This window comes from Python bivittatus, unplaced genomic scaffold (assembly GCF_059951505.1).
Source record: "Python bivittatus isolate LINGU-HERP-01145 unplaced genomic scaffold, Pbiv_v1 ctg000310_np1212, whole genome shotgun sequence".
NCBI classification, from domain to species: Eukaryota; Metazoa; Chordata; class Lepidosauria; order Squamata; family Pythonidae; genus Python; species Python bivittatus.
The window spans coordinates 573,018-596,106 of NW_028277054.1; the positions used below are offsets into that span (position 1 = coordinate 573,018).

The 23,089-nt window shown below is 57.8% G+C and overlaps 2 protein-coding genes across 6 annotated transcripts; one reads left to right on the forward strand and one right to left on the reverse strand.

Moving 5' to 3' along the window:
- The first annotated feature begins 553 nt into the window (after nt 1–553).
- Nucleotides 554–9,143, forward strand: FOSB (FosB proto-oncogene, AP-1 transcription factor subunit). Of its 3 annotated transcripts, XM_088139706.1 has the most exons (5): nt 554–1,280; nt 2,928–3,248; nt 4,171–4,278; nt 5,526–5,813; nt 5,914–9,143. In XM_088139706.1, the coding sequence occupies exons 1-5, from the start codon at nt 1,149–1,151 to the stop codon at nt 5,977–5,979; spliced, it is 915 nt and encodes a 304-aa protein (XP_087995832.1). In that variant the 5' UTR covers nt 554–1,148; the 3' UTR covers nt 5,980–9,143. The 3 variants fall into 3 exon arrangements, with proteins under 3 accessions (XP_087995832.1, XP_087995830.1, XP_087995831.1); XM_088139704.1 differs by having other exon boundaries at nt 5,526–9,143; XM_088139705.1 differs by lacking the exon at nt 554–1,280 and adding an exon at nt 1,307–2,472 and having other exon boundaries at nt 5,526–9,143.
- Nucleotides 9,144–11,097: 1,954 nt separating this feature from the next.
- Nucleotides 11,098–22,799, reverse strand: RTN2 (reticulon 2). Of its 3 annotated transcripts, none has more exons than XM_088139698.1 (10): nt 22,632–22,799; nt 20,791–20,835; nt 20,004–20,489; nt 18,934–19,128; nt 14,446–14,653; nt 13,985–14,123; nt 13,161–13,230; nt 13,024–13,070; nt 12,312–12,370; nt 11,098–11,884 (listed from the first exon to the last, which is right to left on the reverse strand). In XM_088139698.1, the coding sequence occupies exons 1-10, from the start codon at nt 22,660–22,662 to the stop codon at nt 11,842–11,844; spliced, it is 1,323 nt and encodes a 440-aa protein (XP_087995824.1). In that variant the 5' UTR covers nt 22,663–22,799; the 3' UTR covers nt 11,098–11,841. The 3 variants fall into 3 exon arrangements, with proteins under 3 accessions (XP_087995824.1, XP_087995823.1, XP_025024075.2); XM_088139697.1 differs by having other exon boundaries at nt 18,934–19,167; XM_025168307.2 differs by lacking the exons at nt 18,934–19,128; nt 20,004–20,489; nt 20,791–20,835; nt 22,632–22,799 and adding an exon at nt 16,274–16,425.
- Between the last annotated feature and the right edge of the window lie 290 nt (nt 22,800–23,089).

Below are 23,089 nucleotides of genomic sequence, written 5' to 3' on the forward strand. Positions count from 1 at the left end.
GTCCTTCCAGGAACCGGGCTCCCTTTCGCAGAAAGGCGGTCATTCCGTCCTGGGGCAGCGAGTTCCCACGTTAATGGCCCCGTCGGGGCACAGTGTTTACTTCTGCCACGGGATGGGGCGGCGTCGGGGAGGCGAAGGGCGCCTCCGTGGGCCGTGGAGAGGATCCCCACTCGCGCCTTGCAGCGCTTGTCCGCTGCGGGCAGAGAACGGTTTCGGGTTTTGAACGCTTACCCCTCTCCTTCTTCCCCTGCCCGCTGCGTGCCCGAGCTTTCATGCCATTTCTAGAATTATAGTAAAAGTTTCTATTAATAATCCAACAAAAGCAGCCGAGGCATCAGGGGGCGGATCAGCGCCGCCGCCGCCGCCGCCGCCGCAGCGCGGCTTAGGAGAAAGGGATTCCCTCTGACGTATTGCTAAGGATACCAAACAAACACAGCACAAGACCAAATATGGCTAATTGCGTCACAGGAAAAGCCGCGGGGCGGAGCGAGGGATCCCCTGCTTTCCCGCTAGAAAAGCTTGAAAAAGACCCCCTTGCCCGGGCCGCCGGGAGACCCTTCTGGGCTGGGGGAGCCGCCGGGACGGGAGGCAGTCGCCGCTCGAGTTTGGGGCGCGGGGACGGCCCGAGAGCCTCGCTTCGGGCAGCCGAACGGATCTCTCCCGGTGACGTTATCAGGGACCCGCCCCCCCTTGGATAAATAAGCCACGCTGCCGAGCGCGCTTCATTCATAAGATTTTGACCCGCGGAGGGAGACGGAGCTGGAAGGGACCACCGGCGGACTCCGCTTTCGCCCGCACCCCGTTGCCGCCCGGCCGCCCCGCCGGCGCTGCGGCCATCGGCAGGAGCAGCGGACTTGACCGGGCGCTCCGCCGGCGCTGCCTCGCCGGCGCAACACGTGGCTGGAGGACGGGGCGAGCCCCCTGCCGCTCGGGGCACCGTCTCCCCCCGGGCGCTGACAGCCGCAGGGGGAGGAAGGACGAGCGCGCCGGCCAGCAGTCCGAGGCGACTTCGCCAGCCCGACCTCGCGGCGGCGGCGGCGGCGGCGGCGGCATCCCGGCCGGCCGCTCGCTGGCCCTGCTCGCCCCTCACCTTGGCTTCCAGGCGACCCCCGCGCGGCCGCGGCCTTCTCCCTGCGCCCCCGAGGGAAATGTATCAGGGCTTCCCCGGAGACTACGACTCCACCTCCCGGTGCAGCTCGTCCCCGTCGGCCGAGTCCCAGTACCTCTCCTCGGTGGATTCCTTCGGGAGCCCTACGGCTGCCGCTGCCGCCTCCTCGCAGGTAAGGGACGGGCGGGACCGCCGGCTGCCGGCGCGCCCGCGGCTCTGCGGGTCGGGGCTCCGCTGCGGGATGCGGGATGCGGGATGCGGGATGCGGGCGGCCGCTTTCGGGACGGGCGCGGCGCGGCGCGGCGCGGCGGGGCGGCTGCGAGCCCGGCTCGCCTGCCCGACTCCTGCCTTCCCTTCGCTCCCCCCAGTTCTTTTCCTGCCAGACTTGGGGGATCCACTCGCTTTCTCCTCGGCGTCCCCCATCCCGGCGCAGCCAGTCGGCCCGCGCGGAGCCCCTCCTCCCGACCTCTGGCCACCGTTCAACGCGTTAAAGAGGGGGGTCGCAGCCCCCTCCCCAAGTCCTCCCCACGGTCCGCTTCCAACTCTTTCCCTTCCCTCCACGCATGCGCGCTGGAGGAGAGGCAAGAACACGAGCGAGACAGGGGGCGGGGTTGTGCGTAACGCATGACGTACTGGAACGCTCCGTGCTGACGTGAGGCACGTACGGCGCGTTTTCCTCCCCCTCCTCCTCCCCGAGGCGCGCGGGTTATTTTGGAATGCTGGCCCGCCCCCGTTGCTAAGGGGAGGGGCAGGGCCGAGGACCGCGCGGATTGGTCGAGCGGCAGCCGAGGTCGCGCCCCCTCCGGTCCGGTCCTGTGGCGGCTGAGCGCGCCGCGGCTGACCGGGGACGGACGGGATGCTGCCCTCACGGGGCTCGAGGCGGCGGGCGGGAGCCTCCCGAGGGGCCGCGGGGCCTCCGGGGCGTCCCGGGCGGGCGTCTGCGAGGCCGCCCCTGCCCGGGGGGCGCCCGAGGGCCCCTGCCGTCTCCCTGCGGGGCCCCGGGGCGGCGGGGGGGGGCTGTGCGGCTTGCCTCCCCCGCGGGCGCCGGGCTGCCTGCTCGCTGGGGATGATGGGCCTCGAGGTGCAGCCCGGCGCGGGAGCCGGGCCGCCTCCAGGCTGCGCTCCCGTCCCTGCCCGGGGAGGCTCCCCCTGCGGCTCGCGGCCCGGGGCTGGAGAACGGGGCCCCGAGGGGTCCCCGCCTCCCCGTCCGGGCGCGGGGGCTCCTGCATCGCGAGGGCGGCTGGCCCCCCGGGATGGTCCATCGCTGCCCAGAGCCCCGGCGGGCAGTCCCGGGCTGCAGCGGAGGCAGGGGGCCGCGGCGGCCGCCCGGGGGATGCGTCGGCGAGGGTCGCCCGCGGGCCAAGGTGACTGAGCCCTCGCCAGGCGCGGTTCGGGGTCTTGGGGGACCCCGGGGGCTGGACCTGTGCCCCGGGCCGTGGCTTGATCCAGCCTGCTGAGCTTTCTGGCTTCCGTAGCTGGCGGTGAGCTCTGGTCTGCAGAGCCCCGGGCATGGCGGTGTGGCCTGCGAGACAGGTGGCGGTCTCCGGAGGTCAGCCTTCCCTGAGAGGGTGCCCCCCGCGGGTGGAGGACTCCCCCAGCCACCGCCTTTCCCGGCCCGGTGGCTAGGACAACGCGCAGGACTGGAGGGGTGCGTTCTGCTTGGCCAAATAGCCCCTGACCAGCCGCCTCTGGCCGGGTTTGGGATCCTGCTGGGCCCGGGGAGCTGTTTGGGTGTTGAATGGGCGCTGAACCTGCTTGGAGGGGAGGGCTGGTACCCGACACCCATAGCTGAGTATGTGACCCCTTCGTTTCCCTCCAGGAGTGCAGCGGCCTTGGGGAAATGCCCGGATCTTTTGTGCCAACAGTGACCGCTATATCCACAAGCCAAGACCTCCAGTGGCTGGTGCAGCCTACCTTGATTTCATCCATGGCTCAGTCTCAGCAGCCTTCGGGGCAGCAGCCGCCCCCCCAGCAGCAGCCGCCTCCTCCACCCACAGTGGACCCCTATGACTTGCCTGGCCCCAGTTATGCTGCCCCTGGAATGAGCGCCTACGCTGCCGGTCCTTCAGCAGCCCCCATGGCTCCGGCCACCCCGCCACGTTCCACCAGGGCCCGGGCCCGAAGGACGCGGGAAGAAACGGTGAGTGGGGGGCTTCCTTTCCTGTGGGGCTTCCTCTGGGGACTTGGGCAGAAGGTCATTGACTCCATTCATTTTGCTTCCTAAAACTACTTGAGATCTCCCAGCATGCTGGAGTTTCAGAGAGGAGACCCCGGCCTCTTAACTGCTGTCTTGGGCCTGGGATGGCCCTCAGTGGGCTTCTGGTGTTCTGTAGCTAAAAGAAGCAGGGCTTCCTGGGGGACTTTCCTCCACTACCCCAACCACAACAGGTCCATTCACCATTGAGAACGTGTTGTGAGCGCTCTCACAAATTGGATGCCGTGGCACATGCCACTGGTCACAAAAACGTGCATTTACCTGAAGGAAAATATAGCGCCTGAAAGGCAGCCCCCACCATTCTATTCTCTGAGAATGTCTTTGAGGTCTGGAGGAAAATACAAACTATGGCAGTGGCTGGTGCTTTGCAATTTGCTAAGTTTCCTTTTTTTTTTAATTTAAAAAATCTGGAAAACACAACTTCCTAGGGCAATAAATTTGGTGGGTGCCAAGGATCATCTCAATGGGTCCTTTATTGCTTCCAAATGCTACTTTGAGGAACCAGGAAATGCAGAGGGCAGGGCCTGCTGGACCCAAATCTTGGGCCAAAGAGAAGCTGGTTCTGGTGACACTGAGCCAAACACTGGAGTAGCCAACACTGGCTATTGGGCAAGTTGCACGCGGCTATATTATTTTGATTTGATATGCCTTGAGGAAGAGACGTGTATCGTAAGGCATGCAGACATTCTTGAGATCTCTCCCCCTCCCCGTCCGTCACAGAGGAGGTGCCTTTAGCTTGCCCTCCAATTCTAAGGAGATGCCAGGAGCCCCAGAAGCCCCAGTGCTTGTGATGGCAGCCGCTGCCCTCTGAGGCCTGACCTCTCTCTTCCCCTCTGCTCTCCCACAGCTGACCCCTGAGGAGGAAGAGAAGCGCCGAGTCCGCAGGGAGAGGAACAAGCTGGCAGCCGCCAAGTGCCGGAATCGCCGCCGAGAACTGACAGATCGGCTTCAAGCGGTGAGTTTGGGTGCAAACGGGGATGGGAGTGTGAGTTAGTGGCGCCGTGGTTCTGTTCTTATGAAGCCCTCGGGGAGGGAACTCCGTGCCCTGTCCCTGCCGTGACTGCAAGGAGGATGCCCCCTGAGGGGGCACATATGAAACCCACCCCGTTTCATTGTGCCGCCTCTGGGCTCCGGGGAGGCCCTGGCTAGGCTAACCTTGACCGCACCCCTCAGATATGATTCCCGCTGTTAAGGCAAAGGCTTCAGCTATTCCCTTCAGGGAGCTGGATGGACGCGTCCTGACACCTGCTCTTGAGGAGGTTAGGGCGCAGCAATTGGAACGACAGATCCTGGTCCCGAAATGCTTTACCTGATGGGACTTGTTCTAGTCTGCTGTGGGCCTCATCTTCAGGAGGGCGGGCATTTTATTTTTGAATTAGAATGGAAGAGCTCATTCTTTTTATTTCAAGTGGGCACTGGTGTCCACAGGGGGCGGTCAAAAAGTCAAGAATGCGGCCCCAATGCTGCAGTTAAAGCTCATAGGAAACCAGCAGAGCTTCCAGCTGAGCTGTTGCAGCTGCCATTTTGACTTTTCTGACCACCCACTGCGGAAGTTCCTGAAAGCGGGGTTTACGGGTGATGCTGCTTTGCCACTTTGCCTGTCCTCTGAACTGGAGTACACCCAGGAGAGAGCGGCTTCTGTTGCACCACTTGGGAGGTGGGGGTTTCCAGCCGGCCCATGGGGATGGCAGAGGAAAGTGTGTCATCGGGTCTTTGGGCTAAGGAGCCTTTTCTTCTTTCTGCTCCTCCTCATGCCATTTTGGAAAAGGAGGAGGAAACAGCTTCCTGGGCTGGAGCAGAAGATGCCAGACATTCTGCCTCTGGCCAAGATTGTGCAGGGTTTGGCAGACCCGCTCCTCCGGCAGGCCAAGCCCCAAGTCAGGTCTACAGATTAGGATCACCAAAGCCCAGTGGGCAGACGGAGGCCTTTTCCTTGGAGAGATGCCTCATGCCTGTAGCCTAAACGGGGAGAACTGCCCAGACCTGGCAGCCTGGGGGAGTGCAGAGGGGTCGCGTCCATTAGCGCCTCCCTGGAGCTGTGTCTCGGATGGGTCGGGGGCAGATGAGATGAGATGGCAGAGCAGGCGGTGCTGCTCGGGGCCAGCTGAGTTGGGCAGCCCCAGTTTCTTGGGCCTCGCTAACTCCTTGGGCTCCCCGGCTGCTCCAGCCCCAGGCTGACTCAGGTGCTCCCCTCTTCCCCAGGAGACGGACCAGCTGGAGGAAGAGAAAGCCGAGCTGGAGTCGGAGATAGCAGAACTGCAGAAGGAAAGAGAGCGCCTGGAATTCGTCCTCGTAGCTCACAAGCCCAGCTGCAAAATTCCGTACCAGGACATAACAGAACTGAGTGGGCAGCCCAGCACCTCGGCAGAGGTGAGCGCCCTGGCCATGCCGGTCAAGGAGGACCCCTTTGGGCCCACAGTCGCCTACTCGTCAGTGCCCCTCCACTACCAGCAGACCCTGGGCGGACTCCCAGCCACAGCCCCAGCGGAGGTAGCGTTTTCTAGTTCTTACTTTACACATGGTGAACAGCTGACCGACCCGTACCCAGTTAACCCTTCATATACATCTTCGTTTGTGTTCACCTACCCAGAGGGAGCCACCTGTGGAGCCAGCCACCAGCGGAACGGCAGCAGCGACCACTCCTCGGACTCTCTGAACTCTCCCTCGCTCCTTGCTTTGTGAAACTCAAAACCCACAACTTACGCCTTTGGGCCTAGCCTGTAAGCCCACCCCTGCCAACACCGGGGTGGGCGAAGGGGGCCAGAGCTCCAATGCGCCTGTGCGCACACCTACCTAACCTGCCAGCTGTCTGGGAGCCTCCAGCCCACTCTGCTGCAGCTGCGGCCGCCACCTCTATAGCCATCGCAATGCGTTCTCATTAACTCATTGGGGGCGCAGCACGTGGTGGGGCGTCTCTGCTGACGGTTGTGGTCCTCCCTGGCCATGGCTGATTCCCAAATCGAGAGGAGAAAAGAGGACGCTTCTGGGCTGTGCGTTGGACCCACCACCCTGGAGAGTTCTGAGCCCACCTTTTTCCCTGGAAACAGGATTTGCCTTCTACTGAATTGAGACGCTTCGTTGATCAGAGCAAGGATGTTTCCTTCCATACCTTACCACTGTTGCTGTAAAAAGCCGAGCAAAGGGGCTGCCCTGCGGAGAGGAAAAATGGAGGAGGAAGGGCCCTCCCCGTGCTCCCCCCCACTCAGCTCTAATTTTGTGGTGGCTTTGTGAATTGTGTTAGTTGCATGGTTTAAAAATGGGCACTTTAATGCTTTTGCTTGTCAGCGTAGCATCCTGAGTTTTGGATCTTCCAGGCTAAGTTTGTACATGATCTCCATTCTGTAGGATGAAAACGTCACATGAAGTGGCCAATCACGCAGATTTTTGGGGATTATTTTGGCACATTCCTGCTGAAAGCTTTTGCCATATTAAAGCGGGCCAGAATATTGCGCCCTTGGTTCTTAAAAGCCCATGGATTTCAGCAAATTGTAAGCTTCTGGACTGAACTTAGGCCTGCTGACTCACTGACCTAGAGGTTGGTGGGTTGCATTTCTTCAGTGGGCATTCGGCTCTCACTGAAATGTACAGTGAAGTAGATTGATTGATTGATTGATTGATTGATTGATTGATGTGTGCCATCAAGTCAGTGTCGACTCTTAAACCCGGTTTCCGCTGATATGTTTTGGAAACAGGAAGGATGGGCGATATAAAAACGCTTCATCTGGGGGGAAATCATAAAACCTGAAACCTTTTAGAAGCCAAAGGAAAGCGATGCCTGCAAAGGCCAAAAGAAGCAGCGGAGTTTTGGTTTTTGTTTTGCTTTGCGGCTGCAGGTGGGCTGACCGCTTCCTGCAGGGCCCCAGGCGGTGCTTTCAATGGGTCCGTCCGTCCTGGAGGGCTTGACCAGTTGCCTTTCTGCATTCCCTGGGCTAAATTCTTTGGGCCACCTCCCTTGCTCGGTTTTACTGAAGGGCGAGGACCGGGAAGTGTCCTGGCGTCCCGGGAGGGGTTGTGTGGTGGGGACTTGGTGACAAATACTGTGAATGGACCTCTGTAAGCGATGATGCTTTCCCTGGAATTACGGGGCTGGGCCTGTCTGCTGCCCTTGGCAAGCTTGATCTCGAACTCCTCGCATTATGCCTCTTGGCCCTCTTAGGACGGCCCGCCTGCCGCCGCTGCTGCTGCTCCCCTTTCCTGGTGGCTTTCAGGCCAGGCCCCTGGGCTGCCCAGCGGTCTGGGAGCGGGCGGCACTTGCAGCCCTCCCCCTCTGCCGCTTTGGACAGGTAGCATCGATTGTGGCCCCTTCAGTCCCTCGCTGCCTTCCCCCTTCCCTGCCTTGGTCTAATCACGCCGCTGCTTTTCCAGGCCTGTGGCATGCAGGCCGGTTATCCTGGCTCCGTGCCCCATTGCTCTTCTTTTCCTGCCCTGCCGCACCCCAAGTCCTCCTGAGTCCCCAGATCCTGGCTGTGCCAAGCGCCTGTTCTCTGAAAAGCACCAGCCCTTCCAAGGAGCTCTGCCCTCCGCCAAGGGCCGCTTTTCCCTCTGTACTTGGGTTCTCAGCTCTGCCACCACTCTGCGTTATTCCTCATTTTTGTGCTAGCTGCTCGCTCTATTCTGCGCCCCTAATTAACCTCCGACTCAAGTGTGTTTATGGACCGGGAAAGCTGCCATGTTGCTTTTCGGATCTCTAGAGCTCGCCATGATGCTATACAGAATGTTTCCAAATTTTTTCTTGTGACCAAGCTTTTGATGTTGTGTGTTTTTTTTATTATTTTATTTTTTTAATCTATGGACCTTTATTTAACCAGCTTTTTTAAAAAAACAAAACAGATCCTTGTTTATTATACACTTGCTGGGGTTGGGGGAATATTTTTATTTTTTTTAATTATTATTATTTAACCCCTTGTGCTGTAATATTTTTTGTGATGTATTTTATTAAGCAATTGGGGGGCCAGTGGAGGGGGGAGGTTAGACTTTGGACCCTGCTACGGCCCTCCTGTCCTGCACTTAACTGGTTAGCAAAACAGCAAATAAAGACAGCTTTGAAAAAAATGCACTTTTTATGATGAATATATGATCTATTTTTTCAAATTCTTGTAAAGAAAAAAATGAGGTGCAATAAAAGATCTCGAGCCGTAGATCTGCCTGGCTTTCTCCACACTGAGACCTGATTGCCCATTGCCTTCACCCTCGGGGTTCCGGGTGGGCAGGCCTGGGTGGTGGGCTTGGGTTGAGTTGATGAGAAGCGCCTGCGGGGGACTCTTCGCCATTGTCCCGAGCTACACAGAGGCCTTGTCACTGCTGTTGAGAACGAGCGCGTTTGTTATTATCTTCTGGTAAGATCTGATGCGCTGCGTCGGGACCAGAAGTGATGTGCTGCGGAATGCGTCCTTCCATCTGGCGTGGAAGTAGAGTCTTGTTCCGTATGGAGGTTGCCTTTAGCAGCCAAGACCCACAGCGAACGTGGGTCTTGCGTAGCTGTTGGGACCTTGTGGAATCGTGGGCTGAAGGGAGCCTGGACCGTCCCAGATGAATGACTTGAAAACCCCCAGGACTCCGCGAGGCAGGCCGTCTACTGCTTAGTAGCTCTCCACCGGATGTGTCCGGCTTTCCTGCTCTGGTGTTTGACTAATGCTTATTTTCCAGGGTCCCTTGGTAATGTTAGTGCTTTTGCAGGTGTCGGCTGGGTTATTTCTTAAATTCCCTCACATCTGGGTTGCCATTTTCGTTGCACAGCTGACGCTGGTTGCTCACTCTGATGTTCTGTTTGCAGAGCCAGCAGGAGGGGCGAGTTCAGCTCTTCTCCCAGGCGACCCTGAAAACCAGCATTTTTCAGACTTGGTAACTTGGTGTGTGGGCTTCAGCTCCCAAAATTGCCCAGCCAGCATGGAGAAACATGGCTGTAAACAGCCACCTCTGGGCTTCAAGCAAGATGCAGGGCTCCTCCATCAGAAAGCCGCTTTGGGCTTTCCCCTCCCCTCCCCTCCCCTCCCCTCCCCTAAGTGTGGAGCTGAGCTGGAGATTCGCTTCAGCACAAGTTGGCCCAAAATGGAAGTGGGGAGAAAGCCCATTTTGCCTCTTCTGAAGGAGAGCTCTGGGAAGGGGTTGGGCAGCACAGAGCTTCCTTTAGCACCATGCCAGCGACCGGCTGGCTGGAGGACTTGGGTCGCCCCTTCCTCCTGCTCCAGGAAACGCTTTGTACCGCCGCGCCAGACCTTCTGCAGGCAGAAAGGCCAGCAGCAGCTTCCCTCTCGAGACGAATCCAACCGCCTCCCTGTGTCCTGGGATGCTTCCTGTCCTCCACCCTCAGGAGGCCACAAGGGGGGGACGGGCCAGCTCAACCCCAGGCCAGCTCCGGGTCACCTTTGGATAGACGGAGCCCTTCCAGAAGGGCTGTTGGCTACTGCGGCTTTTCAAGCTTAGTACCTGGACAGAAGCTCCCATTTTCTAAGCGAGGGAAGAGAGCATCTTCTTTGACTTGAGCCTGGCTTCTCGCGACAGCTTTCTTGGCAGCGTTATGGGAGCGGTCGGCTGTTGCCCCCGCTGCCTCCTTCTGGGACCCCTTTTCCACTGCCCAGCCCAGCCTACAGCCCTGGGAGCGCCTGGAGGTCTCCCGCCCCAGAACCAACCAGGCCTGCCCCCTCCCCACGGTAATTTTGAGCCCGGGCGATGGTGGCCAGCGCTGCCTTGTCCAGCAGCAGGCCGCCCAGCCGATCTGGGTCAGCTCTTCCCTTGCAGCCTTTCGCAAGTCCTGATTAGCCTCCAGTTCCGGCTGACAAGGTGTGTGGTCCTCGGGCTCCCCCTGCTGGCTACGCTCCAGCCAAGCAGCTTTTTACGGGAGGGAGTCGCCCGCGGGGGATGGACTGATGGTGCCATCAAGTCACTTTCGACTCCTAGCGACCACATACGTGGCCTCCAGGAGGATCTGTCCCTCGGCTGATCCTTCGCGTCCTCCAACGGTGCCCCATCGCCACCGTCGCGGAGGGCCTCCACCTGGCGGCGGGTCGCCTTCTCTTTCCTTCCACCCTTCCCAGCATCTGACCTTCTCTAGAGAGCTGGGCCTTCGTGGGAAGGTGGGTGCAATTCGGTGAAAGGTGGATTGTTACGGGCTGCTCCTTTACATCCAAGTGGCACATCCCCTCCTCCTGGTTTTTCCCAGCAACCACCCTGGGAAGTAGCTGGGCTGAGTGCATGGGGGGGCTGACCCAGAATCCCCCCAGGGTCAAGGGGGACTTGCACCAGGGTCTCCCCAGTCCTAGTCTGACACACACCTCAAAGGACCAGGCAAAAGCCGGTGGAGCACAGGAGGTGTGTTGATTCCATGACTGCAGGCAGTGGTTCTTTTACGCACACTCCTGCCATTAATGGCCCATGTGAAGACTTAACCATTTACAGAAGACCAAGACGGGATTTACACTGTTTAGGCAACATGGACAGCCAAAGTGCATTCAGGCCACCAGCGGCTGCAGAGGGGAAAGGGGGCACACTTCACACGAACACCATGACTCGCGTACTTGCATGAGACACTGCAATGAAAGGCCACAGCAGCAGCATTTGTGTGACGTGGCCCCTTGTGGCTTTATGCTGACAAAGATTCACAGGCTGGAATGGCCTCTGGGGGGTGGATCTAAGCCACTGCATTTTTGAAACTAGAGTTTATTACTTGGTGTGGAGGAGGAGCGTAAAAGGAATTTTGGTGAGGGGACACATTCCCCCTCCCCCCGCATGCAACGTGTCCACGAGTGAAGACTCAGGAGACCAAACGTCATGCATATTTTTTTTTCCCACAACTGTTTTTATTAAAGTGTAAATATTCAGGCAAAGTTAAAGAACTGGCTGCACGAAACCCACCACCTGATTAGCCAAGCCGCAGCCAGGCACATGATTAGGGGCAGGGAGTGACAGCTACAACATCCCACAGAAAGGGGGCAGAGGGGATGAGGTGGTCCTGTCCCACCTCGAGGGGCTCCCCCTCAGGAGGAAAGCAGGTTGCTCCAGGTTGGCCAGTGTCAGCTCAGAACCCGGGACGAACACGGCAGGCAGGCAGGCAGGCAGGCAGGCAGGAGCTTGCCGGGACACGGAGGGACCATGGGCTACCAGCCCCTAGGCTTTTGGTTGACAAGTCCTTGGATGTGGGCCTGGGGCAGGAGCTCTCTCAAGACCACCCCCCCAGCCACTTGCTGCAAGGAGGGTCAGAAGCAGCTCCAGAGACGCGTCGCTCAGCCACCATCATCCCACACCAAGCGGCCTGTGCAGACCGCAGGGCTGAGATGCCAAGGGACCGTGTCCCTTTTGCCCCCCGCCCCCCCCACAAGGGTTCTCCAATTTCTCAGACGCCCCAGGGCAGAGGGGAGCTGTATGAAAGGCAGCAGCTGCCTACCCCATCCAGGCCAAGGAGAATGGGAGGGGTGGTACATTTGGATAGGAAGGGTCACTATTGCAATGGCTGGGGAAGAAAAGGGACAAAGCAGGTGTGTGCGTTGGCATCTGTGTGCGCAGGGAAGAGAAGCAATGTCCCTCATTCTGCTTTTGCTTTTGCCGTTGGCAGTTTGGCCAGCATCCTGGGGAAAAAGAGAGAAACTGAGCAAGACAGAGAAAGAATTTGCTTTCTGAAATTTCTTGTCAAGTCTACCTTCAATTCAAGCATTAATTGGTAGAACAGGCCACATTGTTTAGTTGAGTAACCTATTAATATGTGTTAGACCCTTTTGGGTCAATCACTGCTATTTTTAAAATGTTTTATTTCTAAATTACATTCCAGTGTCCTTTCTCCCAACAAATAACAGCAAAAAAACAAACAATGCTTTGAGAAGCATTCTGTGGGCTGGCGTGCTGCATCCAAGAGGGAAATGAAATTTCTTTCACCAATAAACGAAAGAATGCAGCCCAAGCGGGCAATGAAATGGCTTATCCCCCCCACTCGCCCCATTCTATTCTGCTGGAGGAAGAGGAGCAAACAGGAAAAAGTTTCGGCACTCCTGGACTTACTTTGCTCTGAGGTTACTCAACTGATTCCTCACCAGCCCTACATACTGGTCAATCTGTGCCTGAAAGGAGGGAGGAGGAGAAACAGGGATGAGCCCCCCCAGAATAAGAACAGGTACCTAGCTGTTGCTCTGCCCCCAAGCGCTTCTTACTCATGTGCTCCCGAAAACCCGACACTCAGACTCAGGCCCTGAGCAGAGAAAGGTTTGGGGCAGTTCATTTTTGTGCCTTCTATTAATGCAGCTTAAGACTCTATTCGCCTTTTTAGCGGCTGCGTCGCTCTTGCTGGCCTGGCCTTCTTTCCTTGACGAAAAATGAAGGCAAACGTTGCGCTGCTCTTTGCCCTCGTACCGCCCATCCCATCTCCCAGGTGGTCCATCAAGCCAGAAGCTACGTCCAGTCCCACAGCTTCCTACTTTTTAAGTCACTCATTCAGGGAGAGGGTTACAAAAGTGAGTGTGCGGAGGGCCTTTTTCCAGAAGCAAGAAAACATCCATTTTCCAGCTCTCGCATTGGAGAGAAAAGGTACGGCTCCGGTGTGGGGTGCCACATCCAACCACGATGGACTATTCCATTGGCTTTCCACCCACTTCTTTCCTTGAATGCTGATATGCCAAAATGCAGGGCAGCAGGAACAGATTAGGCTCCAGCCCCCTTTTTAATGCCAGTCATGAATTTCAGCTCTTCCCTCCTCCCCCAAAGCCCAGATACACACCTGATGCTGCCTGTACAGCAGAGGGAAGGTAAATGCACTTATTACACCTGCAGAAGAAAAGGAGGGGGTGAGCCTCTTATGCCTGCAGGATCCCACCCCCGCCTGAAAGGCTTTTCCCTCCCAGACCCACGCCTTACCAAGTATAAGCAACGTCAGCCCGTTGAAAACAGCTCCCACGTAGGTGAGGACGTAGAACAAGAAAGCAAACTGAAACAGATAGACGAGGAGGAGGAGGAGGAGGTGAGGGGGGCACCCCCCCAGCCTCGCTTTGCCTCCGTTCTCCTTGAATGCAGTTTGAGTCAGAGAGGGCTGGGACCCCAGGGAGGAAAGACGGAGGGCCCATCCTGCCAGGGGTCTGGCAAGTTTGGAGCCCAGCCTGCGCCCCCCTCAGGAGGAGACATGCTGGGGGCAAGAGCAAGCCATGGGACACAGTCCTGGCACAGTCAGGCTCTTTGGCACTTCCTTGCTGACTCCGAGCCCAGCAAAGCATTTGTGGCAACAGGAATGGACTTTGCCTGCATCTCTGCAACCTTTTATTACAGCGTTTTTCAACCTTGGCAACTTTAAGACGTGTGGACTTCAACTCCCAACTCCCCAGCTCCCCTCACGAGGTTCTCCTGCCAGATGTTTCCCCAGGTGACTTTGGGGCAGTTACCATTAAACAGCCCAATCTACCTTGCGGGGTTGTTGGGGGAAAATCTGGAGGAGGGAATGCCACAGACAGCATCTAGAAAGGTGGCCTATAACGCAAAAAGATCTTAATAGAAGAACCATCCTGGGGGTCCAGCTGGATGTTGGATCCCCAGATTAGCTTGGCCTGATCCAGCAAGATTACATCTTTGTGGTCTGCAAACAAAGTTCTGGAGGAGGTTGGGGCTCCAGGGGGCTCTCGTCACGATACTCAGCCGAGACTGGCGTTCAGGAGTCGGCTCGGTTCGCGAGGCCAGGGCAAGGGGCTTACCTTGAGAGATTCCACCATGTCATCCACCAGGAAAAGGCGCTGCAGGGTCTTTGTGCCCGAAGTGACATGATGCACGACCCGCTCGGTCAGTCGCTCCAGCTGTTCTTTTGACAGCCCAAAGTCAGCATCCAGCTGGGCCCTGGCAGGGAGTTGGGGGGGTGAGGAGGGAAAGGCAAAGCCGTGCCCAGCTGCCTCAGCTTCCCCCTTCAGGACGGGGGTCCATGGCAGCCAGAGAGCCCGGGAGACCAGCCCGTCCCACTTGCACCCCAGACCTCCTGGGAAGGGGGGCAGCATCACTGGTGGCAGAAGGGGCTGCTCTGATTGTGCCCTCCAGTGGGAGCTCCCATAGGGCAGCAAGGCCACGATGCTGGGCAAGAAGAATCCCGCTGGCAGACTGTTCCCCCCAGCCGTCCTGTCGTCCCCAAGCCCCGCAAAGCGCCCCGGGCAGCCGGCTTACTCACTGGAAGGGATGGTGGCCATCTCCCCGGCGAATGAGCTGGAGCGCTTTGCTGTAGCCTCTGAGAGCGATGGTGATGCTGAGGGCGGCCAAGGAGAGGTAGGAGGCCACGCTGACGATGCTGAAGTGGAGCAAACACAGCAGGGCCACCATCAGGGCTGTGAAAACCAACGCGGATCTGCGGGTGTCCCGCCAATACACCAGGTCGGCCACTGCAAGAGAGGCATCGAAGCCAGACAAAGAAAACCTACGTTACTCCCTGGGTAGAATAATTCTGGGCTGGTACAGAATTCGCTTTCAAGGCAGACAGAAGAAAACATCCATGACCCTAGTCCTCATGACCACACAAAGACATTGACGCCACCGGGACTTATCATCTCAGATTCGGCACAGTGATGAATCTGCCACACAAATGCCTTCTTCCCCCAAATTAATGCACACCCTTCGCCTCCAGACCCACAGAACTCAGCTTAGATCCTCTAGAACTAGGACCTGGGTGCAGTGACATTTCAGATTTTTAAAAACGTCTGAACTTCCCCAGGAACTGCTCTCCTTGGAAATGTATCCCATCCTTTTGTCACTGTGTGAGGCTTTGGGGCTTTTTTTACTAGCAGAACTTGCAGACTTCTTCGCACCTGACTTTTTTCCTTCGAGCCTGAACATTCTGTGACATCACATCACCCAGGCGCGAAACTTGGTTTCACACAAGAAGAAATGGTCGGTCTGAACTCAGAACTGTGTGTGTACTGAAAATGGAGGGAGGCCTGAATGCCAAGCCTGCACCCCCCTACCCCACCTGCCCATGTTGAACGTTTAGCCAAATGTGCTCCACCTAAAAACAGGCACAATGGGACCGTGATAAATAGGACAAGGCCGCCATTTCTGTTTGGGCTTCCTGCCCCTTAAATGCCCATGCTTCTAGTCACAAAATGTCCATTTGTGGTCCAAGACACTCGGTTTCCCCTGAAAGATGCCAGTTCTGCTTACCCCCCTCCCGTTCCAGGATGGTGGGGGGGGGCAATTCTTGTCTCCCAGCGGTGTCTCCCCTCCAACCCAACCAAACCACGCAAGTGGAGCTATCTGGTTGCAAAAAGTCTGCTTGGGGGACCCTCCTTCCCCCTGCCAAGCACTAAAACCTACTGCCAATTTCCTAAGAGGGAGATGCCAAGCACTCCTCGCCCCACAGCCACTCCCTCCTGCCATGCACGGCTGCCGATGGTAAGCGTTCTGCACTGGGTGCAACTGCTTGGAGAGGCAGCTCAAGCTGGCTAAGAAGTGGGAGGTGGGCATTTGGTTGGCATCTCCACTTCTGTCCCGAGAGGGAAGTTGGTATCGCTCTGAAGCTGGTCCCAGGCTTTCCTGCTCCGCAAACATGGCGCAAAGGGACCCCACCCATCAGGGGTGGAGGAGGCGGGGATGGCGAGAGGCCAAGAGCCGCTGGTAGCTGTTGCAAAGCTCCCCCCCCCCGTCCCCTTAACTGACAGGCCCAAATGCAGTCCAGCCGCTTAAGGAATCTAGGGAGGCATGGAGGATCCTGGGGGAGGGTGGAGGTCTGAAACAGGCCCAGCCGTGGCAGTTTGGGGGTTTCCGGCATCTGTGCACTGCAAGACTCACGTCCTGCTCCCAAATCCACGTGGTGCCGCCTCACCTCTCTTCCCCCAAATGCTTCCTCCCTTTCAAGCTGGTCCCCCCTCGGCTAAACCCTAAGCTGGGTCACCCACCTCAAGCTGCTCTGCAGCCCTGGCCCCATGGGTTAGCCAAGATCCTCCCCTCCCCACTCCCCAGCCCTCCCTAGCAATGCTCACAGGGCATAATCCTAAGGGGGGGCCCACCTGTGCTCGCCATGGTGATCCCCTTTTCTTGCAGCTCCGAGGCTCCTTGCCGCTCTGCGGAGACCTCTCTGAGCACCAGTCCTGGGCTGGAGGGGGTGCCTGGTTAGGGGAGGGGGATGAGGAAGCGCAGGTGGGGGGGTGCTATTTATAGCTGACGAATCCCAGCTGCCTTCTCCCATCCAGATTCCCCTGCCTGCCTGGTGGACAGAGGCAGCTTTGCATGCTCACAGCCTTGAAGGGAGGGGCTGCCCCACCATCAGCAGGCCCGGGAGCCAGCCGCTGCGGGATGGCGTTCCAAAGAAGGTAGGAAGGTGGAGGAACAAGAGTCAAGACACGCTGGGGCTCAGGAGCTTTAAGCTACCGATTCTGGCTCAATGCTCACGGTAAGAGCTGGTGACCCAAGGAAGCGGGAGGCCCCCTTGCCTGGGTGAGGCCGGGCAGGCTGAGCAGGGGGGTGGGTTTGAGGGCCTCAGGGCCTCTGTCCAACTCAGGATCAGGTCAGGATTCCTGGATCTCAGACCCAGAAGAGCAGGATCAGGCTGGAAGTGGAGCCCAACACCATTTTCAACAGCTCCCCTGGGACTCCACGCAGAGAGCCCCGGAAGGTCTGTGAAACAGGCATCTTTCAAAGGGCTGGCAGACGGACTCGGCGGCTCTTCCTTGCCTTTTTTCCTTAATGTCAGAAATGCCTTTTTCAGATGCAGACCTCAGCGAAACTCCCAAGTTTGACATTGTTGGAGGAGAGCCTCGTTAGTCTACCTTAAAAGACTACGATTTATTATTATAAATAATAATATAAGGCACACCCTTATAAGGCCCCCACCCTTTTGAAAGTCTGCAGAGGTGCTACTAGATTCTTCCCTCGCTTTGCAGATTCTTCTGTAGAGTCTGGAAAGTGCACTATATTCCATTCTCCTTACGTCCATATTGCCTATTGACTACTTCAAGGTGTCAGTTTCTGTCCACTTAAACATAATTCAGAGGATTCCCCTGAGCATGTGCAGAATGCCCTTTCTTCATGGTTGCTGAAAAAGCACCGCTAGCATCTCTCCCATCAGAGATAAGGTGCTTGGATCAAGGGTGCCAGGCATCAAGAGCCGAAGCAGAGATTCTATAACACAATCAATCGTCTGCATGTGCAACTGACTCAGTGCCAGGCGTGCGATTTGGGGGCTGCTCCTTGGTGCTCACATTCCAGCTGTGCATGACTGCTTTCCAGAGTGGCTTTTTCCATATATGATGGGTCATGTAATTTCTTTCATCATCTCCAGGGTTTTGAGAACATGTGCTACTATGCTCTGAAACACAGCCTTGAGGACTTGAAACTTGGAAAACAACGCTCACTCTTTTCCAGATGCCAGTGAGATGGTCTTTGTGGAGTCACAATTTCAAGAAGGAGCCAGAAGGTGCTCTACAGAATTCCTTTTCAGCAGCCCCCCTACCCTTATTTGAGAGGGCAGGTGCCTTCGTTCCCACCCACCCCTTCTTTGGGCAAGGATAACACTGGAGTTGGTGTCTTGCCCTTTACCTGAGGCAGAGCTGCACGCGTGCACCATGCGAGCAGACCCTGCTGTAATGCTGCAAGTTCTCTGGCCCAGGAAAATGTTAGCTCGTGCGCGGCCTCTGAACCAAAGCCGTTGAGGAAGCCTCGGACTACAGCTGCAGTCGAGCCCGGCCAGTGCGGCTCCCGCTGCAATCCAGAGCGTTTGGAGGGCTCCGGGCAGGCTAAGACTGCATTGAGGCAGTGGCACTGGCGAGTCAGAACGTGGATTTCTTTTCAAAAATCCCGCCCAGCCCACCCTGAGCCCTGGAGGGGACACTGACCCCTGGACAGAGAGGCTCCTCTCAGCTCCTTCCTGAAACCACCTCTTGTGCTGGGGGGCGGGGGGCTCTTCAGCCTGTGCAGGCCACGGCTCCTGCAAGAGAAGCCGGGTGTCCTTGGCCTGGCTGGGGAGGCAGGGGCAGGCAAGCGGAAGGCTCGGCCGGCTCCAATTCTGCTCGGCTCAGCACCACAGCTATTTATACCCGCTGACTTGACTCGGCAGCAATTCTGATCCAGGCCGCTTGCCAGAGGCCGTGAATAAGGACCTTTCCTGGGAGAAACAGCCCTACTAGGGCCAGCAGAAGCACACGGCCAGCCCACGGCCCCCGCAGCAGGACAACTATAGCCAGGAATCCTCGACGACGGGGGAAATATGCCAGTGGGAGGCTTCTACGTAGCTCTGCCTCCGTGCTCCCTCCTCGGAGAAGGCGTTCTGGCTGTGCGGCCGAGCTCATCCTCTGTGTGCAGAAGGCTTCAGATCAAGTCCCTGGCGTCTCCGGGGGAGCAGAGGAGGAGCACAACCCCTCCCACAAGCAGGCCTGCCTTCCCCCTCCTGGCCCTGTTAGATGAGCTGGACTACTTCTCCCATCGTCCTCTGCCAATCTGCCGGTGTTGTAGTCTGACATGCCTGGAAGACGGCTGGGGAGAGGGCTGGTTGGGCAGACGGAGCAAGGCCTGACCACCTGTCAGCATGCTCCCCCAGCGAAGGCTGGGGCCAGCATTGCTCCTGGGCCTGCTAATGAGCAGAGCCCCGATACGTCCCACACATCCAGGGAGGGCAGCGGTCGTTAGCCTGGCGGATTCTAAATGCCACTTCTCCCACACCCAGCTTGCTCACCTATGCCGTTCCTCTCCAGAATGTGCTCAGACTGGTCTGGTTCAACGTGAAGCTGCTCAGAATGGGGTTCCTGGCCTGGTCCCTCTTCCTGTTCCTCTTCCTCAGGTGGGGGTGGTTGGCAGAACTCTGCTGAGGTCAGTGCTCGGTCTTGGGGAGTGTCAGCACCGCAGGAGGTGCCTGCTTCAGATTGGGACACTAAGGCAGCAGGCAGAGAGAGGTCCTCTCTGGCATTATCTGGAGCAGAGTTTAAAACCAGGCAAATGCAAAGTCACAGCCATTCTTCTGCCCTGGCCACAAAGATCTGCAATTGCGACCAGCTCCCCATTTGTCCTTCCCAGCCTGGCTGCAGTTCCTGGTTCCCTCCTGGCTGGCAGTCTGATCTTACCCTGAGCACCTGATCACAACTGTGCAGAGGGTTATTTATTTTTCAGAATGAGAAATTCCCTGGCATTTCTATAGCTCATACATTAGGATCCGCTGCTCTGCATTTCCAGCATCTGAGTTTGAGGGTTGATCCCCCACTAGGGACCACCTACAGACATGGAGTGACTCCCTAATGTAGGTTGGTGCCCTCACGGACAGCGCGGAAGGAATGGTGGAGCCCACACGCTGTCCTCAGCCACCTGATTGGGGTAAGCTGTGCCAACCCATCTCATTAATTTAACCAGAATAAAGAGCCAGGAAGTTTCTCTGTGGCTTTTACAGGGACTCTCTGGGCACTTCTTCTTCATATCAGAAAAATCAGAAATTTTGCTTTTCACATTGAAAAAATAAACACACACAGGTCAACTCTCCACACACTGAACAATTTTTGATTGATTTTCCCTTACAAATCCAAACATCCCAAATGACCAAGTCTTGCCACAAATATACATGACCCTGAACCCCACCATGATATTTCAACAGAAGAAATCCCACAAGGATTCCACCATTTACAAAATCCCTCCCCTCTTTTGCAAACAGCTAGCAGCCAGGAAGATGCTGGCCTCACTTTCTTCTGGCAAAGCCAAGGATGGATGGTGAGGGCAGAATTCAGCCTCTGCTGCCCTTCTGGGGTGCTCCGTCCCTACCTGTTCCTGAGCAAGCCGTGCTGCTACCTCCTTCCGCCTCCGCTGCCAGCGATGGGGGCACAGGACACCGAGTTGCATGTTCCTCACCTTTGGCTGCATCCAGTTCTCTGCCACAGCCCACGTGGGCATCCCAGTCCAACAGAAAGGCATCTAGTTCGTGGCCACTGCCTGAAGATGAGGCCACCTCTCCTTCTGGAGACGGGCAGAGGCTGGGAATGTTCTCCAAACTGTCCCCCAGCGTGGGCACAAAAGTTTCACACGTCTCCGTGCGGGGCAGTGAAGCCCGGGTCCGGCGGGTCTGGGAGTCACGTCTGCCCCGATGGCCCTGATCTGCTAAATTGGGGCTGCTGCCGGAGGGGGTAGCAATGGTGATATAGGAAAAGGTCAGCTCCCGTGGGGTCCCCCATTCCACGGAGCCCTCTTCCTCCTCCTCCGAAAACTCCCGCGCTGTCTGCAGTTCAGGGAAGTCAGACTCCTCGTTGGCCCCTACAGAAAGGAACAACAGCTTTTGCCGCTGGGGAGGCAAGAGCACCTCCATCTGGAAAGATGGCCAGTCCTCCCCCTGGGCCAGAGGATGCAGGGTGCACGTGGAACGACTCTAGGTCTGCAAATCCAGTCACATGCCCTGAGCCAAAGAACAGCTCGCTCAGCGGGGTCTTCCCCACCTGCGACCCAGTGCCTCCTGCTTCCCACACTGGGTGACATGGCTACAAACGCCAGAACCAGGTTTGGGCAACCGCAGGCCGGGACCTTTGCCCATCCCTTCACATGCACTTTGGACACTCACCATCCGTAGAATCAGGTGTGGTAGAGGCAGTAGAAGGAGACTCTTCTGCAAGAAAGGAAGACAAGAAAGGAGCCATTTCTGGACATGCAGCCAAGTGTGGTCTTCTGCAAGATCACACACAGGACGGCACTTGGCCAGCCTTGGCCTTCTAAGGGGCAGAAGAAGGAGGGCCATCTACTGTAATTCTGTTTGATACAAAACAGGTTGAAGATCAAAGCAAGTCCTGGATGATACAGAAAACTAGATACTAAGTCTTGCAAGTACCGTTACACAGTTCAGCGCTTGGCTGCGGCATGCTGGTTTGGACCAGCTGCATCTCCTGACTGCGCTAGGACACATCGACAACACTTAACGCATCGTCAAAAGCTACACCGTGGCTGATCTGATCCAACTTTCCACCCTTGTTCCTCCTGCTTCCATCAGCACTAGCAGCAGAAATGTCAGGGAATCAGATGCTTGGAAGCAGCCAGAGATGAGGAGGGGGACTTCGCTATGATTTTCCTCCTTCCTTGGTACTCACCAGTAGCCTCCCCAGGCCAAAGAACATTTCGAAAGCAGGATTCTCTCAGAGATCTAATTTGCCAAAGAATATCACTCTTTTGGCAAAGCACACTTTGACCTTCGCTGAGTTATACATCCAACCTGAGGCCAACCACCATCCATTGTACCTACTCTGGCTGGGAGATTAGAGGGTTGTAGTCCAACATTTTTCGAACACTAAGTTGGACAAGGCCAATCTACATATTTTGCTAGTTGTGTGTTTGGTGATTTTATCTACTTTATCCTGTTTTTTGTGCCTCATGAAAAGGGCTGTGTGGAAAATAGGTATTGACCTCAGAGGTCCATACGGGTCTCTGTCCGGGAGGGGGGGTGTCCAAGTGCATAAATGGCTCAAAGGAGGACCAACCTATCCAGGGCCGCAGCAGCTCTGAGTGCCCTCCGCTGCCCACATAGCAGAGCACCCAAGTAGAACAGATCCATACAGAGGCGGGGGGGGGGGGCAGTGGCCAGGGAGCAGTTCCAGGGATCCATACCATAATAGTGCTTCCACAGCCACAGAAGAGCAACGTTGCCCCAAGTGTACCCTTTCTTAAAGATCTGCACCTCAGCCTTTCCATCTCTCTGTCTCTAGACCTTCCCCTAAAGACAGGTGCGGGGCACAAATCTCCCCTCTCATTCCAGTTTTAGGGCAACCCCCTTTGCCCACGCTGCTCATCTGGTACCCCGCTCCAGCCATGGTTCCTCCAAAGTAAGTCTCAATAGGCTAGGAAAAGTAGGACAACCTTCAGCCCAGCGGCGCCGACCTTCCACTTTGGGCAGCCCGCACAACCCAGGCAGGGCCGCTCCCCTCCCGTCCAGACACCCACCGACGGCACTCTTAAGTCACCGGCGGCGCTTCCCGGCCTCGCCGGAGAAGGGCCTGGGAGGGGATTTGTCCCCTTAGCTCGAGCCGCCCCGCTCTGCCCGCGAGGCGGAAAGCAGCCGCCAGTCCCCACCCAGAGTCCGAGCAGCTGCGCTGGATTACACCCCAGCCCCCACAGCCCACTGACAGGGGATGAAGGGAGGTGTAGTCCGATGCACGGGGGGGGGGGGGGCGCCAGGCTGCAAGGGGATCTGCGGAAGCCGCTCCTGCGCTCAGGCCCGCGCAGCCCCTGCAAGCACCTCCGGCTCCTCGGCCCGGGGGCGAGGCAGCTTGGACAGGTCGCGCTCCGCGGGCCTACCCGGCGGGCCGCGGGCTGCCTCTGCCGGAGGGGAAGGCGCCTCGGTGACGGGGCGGGGGAACGGAAAGCGAGGGAGGAGACCCAGGCCCTTTACCCCCGCCCGGCCCGGGCGACACCTACTGCAGTGGGCGAATCCCAGGACTTGCCCCATCGCCCCGGCAGCCGGCCGCCTCGAGGTCCATGCGGAATGCCGCGGCGGTGAGCTCCGACCGCGCTGCTGCCCACCGCCGCCGCCCCCCGCTCATCTCCCCGGCAGCCCCATCCTGCCCGGCAGCGCCAGCGGGACAGGCCCCTGCGGCGCCCGGCCGCCGAGGCCCGGGGGAGGGTCCAGCAAGGCCGGTCGCGGGCAGCGGCGAGGCGAGGCGAGGCGAGGCAGCAGGGACAAAGGAGAGGCAGGGCGGCTGGGATGCGGGCGAGGCTGCAGGGATGGAGAACGGAGGCGGGCGCGGGAGAGCGCGTCGGGCCGCGAGCTGGCCGTCCTCGTGAGCCGGGCGTGCCTGGGAAGGGCCGGAGCGCCCCGGAGCCGCCGGGCGGCGCCCACGACACCTCTTCTCCCCACGGGCAGAGCAGAGACCCCG